Source organism: Branchiostoma floridae, chromosome 3 (assembly GCF_000003815.2).
Source record: "Branchiostoma floridae strain S238N-H82 chromosome 3, Bfl_VNyyK, whole genome shotgun sequence".
NCBI lineage: Eukaryota > Metazoa > Chordata > Leptocardii > Amphioxiformes > Branchiostomatidae > Branchiostoma > Branchiostoma floridae.
In genome coordinates, this window is record NC_049981.1 from 19494947 (window position 1) to 19503406 (window position 8460).

At 40.0% G+C, this 8460-nt stretch overlaps 1 protein-coding gene across 1 annotated transcript in view; it reads left to right on the plus strand.

Moving 5' to 3' along the window:
* The window catches only part of LOC118411728 (neuropeptide FF receptor 2-like), a 5666-nt gene extending 1435 nt beyond the window's left edge, over positions 1-4231 (plus strand). Inside the window, exons 2-3 of the mRNA XM_035814210.1 lie at positions 172-355; positions 1003-4231. Coding sequence (XP_035670103.1) covers positions 172-355; positions 1003-1614 — 796 coding nt within the window. The 3' untranslated portion in view covers positions 1615-4231. The remainder of the gene's footprint in view (positions 1-171; positions 356-1002) is intronic.
* Positions 4232-8460: the final 4229 nt, after the last annotated feature.

An 8460-nucleotide genomic window follows, 5' to 3' on the forward strand; every position in this document is an offset into this window, starting at 1 on the left:
AGAGAGAGCGTGTGTGGGGATGAGAGAGCGTACTATGTATATATGCATAGAGAGAGCAGACCAGGTGAAAACTGCAAAATGTACCTATAGCTATCTAGAATCACATGCAATTAAAGGAGTGAAGACTCTTATTGAACATTTTTTTACAACCTGATTAAGCACATGCCACAGCAAAGACAAAACATTCACTAAAGCCTCTTTTCCTCGGGGAACTCCTTTAATTCTGTTCTCTTTCCTTTCACATTTCAGATACTTTGCGGTCGTCCGAGTGCCGAAAGGAAAGATCAACGGAAAGCAGGCCACAATCATCATCTCACTCATCTGGATCCTGTCTGTGGGTGTGTCTGTGCCACAGGTAGGTTTCCACAACTCTAATAGATTTTCCTTGGTTTCAATCAAAGCAGGTTTCAGGAGCTTTATCTCATTGCATCTAATCGTTGGGGCACCATTGGGGCACCGTAGAAGATTTGGCATCTAAAGTTTTCTCCACCATTTCTCAGATTTCGTTTCACTTTAATATTTAGTGACAAATCTGTCCATTCTCTGATATCATCCTCCCATCTTTCCCGTTGCCTACCACGTGTTGCCTACACCCTTTCTTCCCTGGACGGTTCCTTGCCTGATAGTTCTGGCTAGTCCCGTCGACAGGAAGATTTGGCCGTACCATTTCAGTTTTCTTTTCATTACTGTGGTTAGGAAGTCTTCGTATAGACCAAGATCTTCATACACTTCGTCAGATAGTAGAAATGCAAAGGTGACCTTCTTGAATGTTTCCCAAGCGCCATGGCCATAATGGCCATACATACTGTTCCAACCACCATCATCGTCACCGAGCAATAAGACATCTAAAGAGGACAACATCTTCAACAACAACAAAAAAAACACTTTTGAATGGTTCAATGTAAGATTCTTAGCTTTTTTTCATTGATCATTCTACTTATCAAATACAAGTTCCATCATAGTCATCATCTAATGCATTGAGTTTTTATCATCATTTTTCAGGCTGTGGTCCTCCGTACTGAGTATGATCCCAACTTAGACATCGTCACCTGCTTCGAAAGATGGCCGAAGCCTACCTCCCGCGCCCACTACACGCTGGCCCTGTTCATCCTGATGTTCGTCCTGCCACTCCTCGCCATCGGCTACATGTACATCCGCATCGCCACCAACATCTGGTACCGCCCCGCCACCATCGCCGTCAGCACCCGCTCCAACACCGAACAGGCAGATGCCAAGAAGATCTGGGTCATCAAGATGCTTGTGGTGGTGGTCATCCTGTTCATCGTCTGCTGGCTGCCCCTGCAGATCATCTCGCTGGTCACCGACTTCGGCCACCTCACCATGGAGACAATTACCGTCATCTACTTGAAAGTGTACCCCGCCTGTCACTGGCTCTTCTTCTTCAACAGCGCCATGAACCCGGTGGTCTACGGCTACTACAACAAGAACCTCCGCCGCATCTGCAATGAGAAGCTGCGCAAACATAAGGCCAAACAGACGCGGAAGACGGGCCAAGGCGTGGCCTACAACCTCCGGGACATCTCACAAGCCTCGCATCTCCTGAAAAAAGACACATCTGTCAACACTGTTCAAACAATTGTCAACAGTAACTAAAATCGATTTGCGATATGCTGCCAAAGTCTTTTCAAAAGACTAATTTAAAAAAATCACCAAAACAAAATTGCCAGAGCCTGCCAGGCAGTATAACAGAGCCTGCCAGTCAGTGCCAAGTTTATACTACAAATCACAACGTTGCTGCAGATAGAAAAAGTAATTTGTCTTAAGACATCTCTGAAAAAAGACCAAGCAGCAGTTACAACAAACACAACCTGATATTTCAAGGAAATTCAATCTCTTTAAGACATACAAGTCCCATTGTCGTCAAGTACGTAACGTGGGTGTTTCTCTGAATTAGAATAAAAACTACCGGTGTAATTCGTTTTCTTCAGAATTCTAAAAATGAAAAACTCTTACCATGCGACTTTTCTATCAACCTTTATCGGGTTCGCTGCCCTACCCACTCACTTTTGTTGATATGTGATTATAATCATTTAGCGAGACAACGATGGCCAATCAGAAGGCCCCATTTCATATTGGTTATGACGCCGTAACATCATAGAGGTGTCACAAAAGGTGGATACTTAATCTCAATCGGGTTTCGAATGACATTGACCAATCAGAATGAGGGGTTGAATGACTGACCAATCAGAATGAGGTGTCGAATTACATTGACCAATCAGAATGAGGTGTCGAATGACATCGGGAAAGATACATATATATGTAGATGCCCCAGCGGAGAAGATTGAGTAAAGTGGACTACAGTACATTTGAAAGAGATTTAACATGTAAACACTGCAATTTCACGAAATATTGTACCTTGAAGTAAATACTTGTATGATAACAACGTTAATGACCTACACCGAGGTGTATATGGTGTCATAACGCCTGGTCCTTTCCTATAACTACCGAATAGAACCAACGATTTAGCGAAGCGAGCGAGGTGGTTTTATGACTTGATGTAGTGTAGCGATAGACCAGGTGTTATGACGCCATACACACCGAGGAATGGATGGGTACCTAATATCATGAGGAAATTTAAATCCATCCACGAAACCAAGCATAATTCGTGGTATCACACAAGAAATACATGATAGGGCTGGATATTAGTTTTAGGCATGTTCTTACATTATTTCGATATTAGGTTTTTTTGTTGATTGATCATTGGTGTTGCATATTAAGATACTGTCTGTGATACACGCACATAGCAGTACGCCGACACAATGGAGACACAACATAGCCTGCCTAGCTTACTCACATAGCTGAATGATCTATCTCCAAACGTGACTTATAATCATGACAACGTGCATTGTCTCTTGACCTATACGATAATGTCTACAGTGATCTCATAGTCTCATCGCCCACATGGAAATATAGTTTTGCTAGGCACGTGTGCGAGCGAGCGGTCGTTTTTGGCGCTATATATCAAGAACGTTTCAAGCGATTGCCTTGATATTTGGTACATGGGTAGGTATCATTGACCCAACAGCCAAGTGCCAATTTGGGCCTCCTGGTGGCCAACCTTGGTACTGCAGCGGGACTTCCTATTGAAGTACCTTTGGCCATGGACATGTTGTGATCTTGATTATGGGATGACGGCTTTTAAAGTTAGGAAGAAGAGGTGCCCCTAACAACTTGCTCTGTAACTGCAGCGGTGGTTTTGTTGAAATCTTTCAAGGAGGACGACGGGATAAAAGAAAGACGGAATTTTCAAATGTCACATTAACGTTATATATGGCAGCTGCCATATTGGCTTGCTGGGTATGCTGGGAAATTTGGCACCTGCCACAAGAGGTTGGGGGCGTTGATATTTCTTATTCTTTGTGATACATGGCAGGAATGTGAAACTTGTGATGATGAAATCTCATATTTAATTTAAGTATGAGGTCTCCTTATTCTTGATATAAATTGTTTGCATCAGTACAGTGCTGTTGTGAAATACTGTACCTGGCGTGGTTATGGTAGAACGATATCGTCGTATTTGTTAAGTGTTTGTAAGTGTTTGATTTCCGGAAATACTTAAAGAGGTGTGTATTGTAACATGAAAGTAGAGAAAGCCAGAATAGGTATGTATTGTGGAGTGTATTGTCACGTTTTTGAAATGTTTTACATAGTTGATGTGGTGGAATTGTCGAGTGGAGACATAACGTTAATAGCGTAGAATAAATATGAAATTCAACAAAAGTTGTATTTGAAGTTGCCGAAATGCACTTGAAACACTTCCCACGTGACAGTAGTCGTTATCCTTCCGCAAAAGTTCTGTTTCTATCTGTGCCAGTTTGTGTTCGCACCTACAACTCGATAGACTTTTCAATGGATTGCTTGAATTCTGACATGCTCTTAGTTATTGAGGTACTGCAAAAACATGGGCATTTCGCGCATCGCAACATAATCATTTGAACGGCTTTGCTGGTCTTGAAAATTATCAAACGGTTACAAAAAGAAGCTACAGTATTCAAATTCAGTATGCCATAACAAAAAGGAACCACCATGGCTGTACGACACACCGGGAACAAGACAATGCATACGAAAGTTTTAAAAAAAGCAAAGTCATTGGCTTTATAACAGGCTCGTTTTTTCATCATATGAAATGACATTTGTGCAAAGTGCAAAGGTAAGAGGACATATCTTCTTGAGACTGACACTGAAATATCTCCAAGGTTATCATGATGATTTCAAATTGACCGCACCCTTGGAAGTCCATCGGGGTAAGGAGCAGTACAAGTTTAGCAGCTGTGGAAGAGGAACTGTTTTGGGCTCAAAGATTAAAATTAAAATACAACCTATTGAGATACTCATCATTTTACATGTGTGATTTCAGCTTCCTACAGTAAATGTAAGTTGGCTAGATATAGAGGAACTTGTCTTCTGACAGACTTTCAGAGTAGTGATCATTTTGAAATCAACTCATTCGGTCATGAAAATATGAGCAACAATTTGTGATATTTCAATCTCACGAAGATATATCATTTTACCTTTGTACCAAATTTCATTTCATTTGATTTAAAAAAAATGAGCCTGCTATAAAACCAATGGCATTACGTTTTGAAGGAACTCTTATGAAGAAGAGACTACATGTATCTGTATCCGATATAACAGTCATTCGGCGTAATACACCAGCTTTTCATACACACGGCGTGGCGTCAGCTGCATTATATTACACTGAACGACCTGTCACACCTAAACTTTGCATCATTAGCTAAAATCACTGTTTAAAGCTATCAAATGACTGTGCTCCTACACTGTTTAATGGCAACGAGTTTCATCCTATGATAGTTCGCGGGAAATTTAAACACGTGAATCCTAGGTTGACAACAGGTACTTTGGGACAACATTTACAGACAAAATATCAGTAGAGAAACATAGTCAATGTACATATCAAGAACCCAATATAGGTTGAGATGTCAGTGAATAAGAGTGTAAACTACGTTTTTATTTACTTATATATGCAGGAAATAGCTTGAAGCCTCCCTGAATTGTGTTCAAACTGTTACAGTAATCACACACAATATTTTACGATCATTTTGCAAGTACTAATAGAGCAGAAAGGGTAAGGACAGTCACTGTTACTTTAGATGTTGTAAACATTTTACGCATTATTTCCGAACACAATGTAAAGCGCTTACCAACAAGCTTTCAGTCGGTCCGCTGACTCTTCTCAAGTTGACATGACCAAAACGGTCAAAGGTGTCCGTCTCTGTTATGGGATGGTCAATGGGTTCTAATGTACTTGATTAAGATTTTGTTAGTGTTTGTAAGTTAGATGTGTCGAATAGATCATTTCATTGTGCTGTTTTTATCATGTATTATGTGTTATCTGAAAGTTGAGAAGTGTTAGCGATAGATTCTGGTTGCCGGTAACGTTTGTGAAATATTCAATAACCAAAAGTTAGTGAAATATTCAATAACCAGAAGTATGAAATGTTACCAGTGTGGTGTTGGCTATCTTTTAATATGGAGTAGCTGATGTCATGTACTCCAAAGATGAATATGGATTCAGAAGGTTATCTGTTTTGATAATACAGGAAGAACAAGTTTGTGGAATTATGTTGTAAAGGGAAAATAAAGTGTGTTGAGACCTTGTAAGCATTTCTATTCTTGACTACAGTATTCTGATGGAATCTACTATGTCAGTACACGTGACATTTCTCCTGTTATGGAATATGGAATAGCTGGAGATGATTTAAAGAGTTCTAAGGCATCTATTCTCCCAAAGATTTCAAGACCATGATCCCGTATCAAAGACGTCTGACATTCTTACATATCCTTTGTCCAATCCTCTTGCAGCTACTTACAACGATAGAGCCTATCATGTGCCTTTACAGAAGTATCATGTCCGAGTAGATCCACCGACGGCAAGACATTATTCGTGGGCCGAACAGTATCCAACCGATTGTTCTGTTGTCGTCTGAAGTTTCTAACAAACATGATCTGTCAGTTTTGTGGATGTATCGTGTTCAGAAAGGCTGTTTCTGCCTATGGATTGTGTTGTACCATCTGCTTGGAGATAAACAAACACTTTAGTAAAGGCTGAAGACAACGTAATAATAATATAACTTGACCAAGATACATCCTATCCTCATACGTAAACGTTGGACCAATGTGTGCAAAGCTGTAAATAGAAGATGAAGACACGCCATGTATTACACAGATCTCAACCTTAAGGAGAACATTATGACATGTCATTCTCTTAACGACATATAAGACACTACGAGAAGCCAGTGTAGACAGATTTCTATTGTTTCTGTACAAATAAAATTGTGACATGTTATGACACATTTACACATGACAAATCTCTCACAGCGTTACAATTAATCATCATGAGTACAAACAGAAATGGACATGTCTACCTATCTTAGCTACCTCACGTTACCACCTGCCAACATTTTAGTAGTAAAGATTTGTAGTAAAGTAAAGATACTTCCGCCTGTGCCTAACGTTACACTTGTCGATAAATTTGCTTCTTTTGTTTGTGGGAATCATTGACTTCGCACCATGCTTAAAGTAGCAAGATAAAAAGAAGGAAATTTGAGTGAAAAGTGTGAAGACGAAGGCTTCTGCCGGCGATGCTCTGTGTATTTGATACAACTCCAGGACATAGCCTGATACCTTATCAAGCTGCCATGTTGTTAAGGCCCCCTCTCACTAGACGTGCGGCACGCTTGCGGCATTGCTGCGTTTGAAAACGCAGATGTACCCCCACGGAACCTAGAGGTGCCGCAAGCAAACCTAGAGGTGCCGCAAGCAAACCTAGAAGTGCCGCTTGCAAGCGCGACGTTTTTTAAAAAGTTTAAAAATAACACAAGTGGCAAGATGCCGCAACAGTGCCGCAACAGTGCCCCAACGGTGCCCCAACAATGCCGCAACAGTGCCGCCACCATGCCCCAAACAGTATCAAGGATATATTTTGCCTATTTTACACCAAGAATCAAAAGTAAACATTCTTTTATCACCGAAAAACTATTTTAGATGCATTTCTAATAATTTTACAGTGGTTTTCGATCCAGTAAAAACACTGCGAATTCCACAAAACTTACCTTGTATCCGTATTCAGAGTTAACTTAAAAATACATCTTTTGATTTATTTAATTGGAAGTAGGTCAGTATTTTACACTTGAAAAATAAGTAACTGGTTTATCGATTAACCTACGGATGTAGAGAAAAAGATTAACATACAACGTTCAAAAAGAAATTATTTATGTTGGATGATAACGAGTTTGCGTTTGCGTTATAACGTTACAAGCTAATCATTGCTGGTAGCCTGCCGCCGATAAAATACAAAATTGCAGTCATTCAAACCGATGGGCCATATTTTTCTTACTTTTTACAAATATGATAGACTTAGACATCAATAGGCTGGCAAGCCATCCGCCGACAATGAAAATACTCCGCGTCATACAAAATAAGTATGACATATCAAGCATTTTCATTTTAAAAATTTGCAAAATTGGTGAATAAACATATTAACATACATAATTACACATAACGTTACATGGTGCAAAACGTACACATCGATTCAAATCTGGTATATGGTTCGTGTCCGTTCATTTGGGTAATTTCCTTTACAGTAAAAGTCGTTCAAGGTTATTTATAGCATATGTATCATATAATTCATTATCATAAGGGAAATCTTTTCATTATAAATCTCATTTTTGGGCATTCTCATCATTTTACAGTGATTTTTCATAAATTGACAACGCTGCAATTGCCAATAACATGTTCATTTAGTTTAGAAACGCAACAGTGCCGCACGTCAGTGTGAGTGCAAGACAAAATCGGCGAAATTAACACAACAGTGCCGCAGTGAACGAACGCAGCAATGCCGCAAGCGTGCCGCACGTCAAGTGAGAGTGGGCCTTTAGATGGAGCGAGAGCGTGCTAAACCCTAATAGAAAGGAATCCTCTACGTGCCGCATGTTCTCTGGTGCATTACAGTCCCTAATCATTTGCTTCCCTCGTAATTAGAACGTGACACGTCCTTATGAACACGACAGCCTAACTGCCAGGAACCTCTTTGGTTATAACAACAAAATGTAAGATGTCACGACTGTTCACGAACGAAAATCAACCCAATATTTGGATGTAACGTACAGCTGCCAAGGAAGAGCAAACATTTGAATGCACGGAAAAAATGTAACACTGACTTAGCTAATCCTACAATAGCAAGATTGATAACTGAATTTAAAGAGGATTGTCTTTATGTTTCACATGTGCATACACATTAAACTCATGACATGAACCTTCCTTTTGTTTGTTACGTAATACACCAGGTTTGAAGCAAACAGTACAAGCTGCAAGTATCCGGTCAGATTTATTTCATCCACTTACACAGGGAAAGACCCCTATGTTTTCGATAAGTGTGGTGGGTTCTTTAACATGCTCAAACATGGGACCTCCATTTAA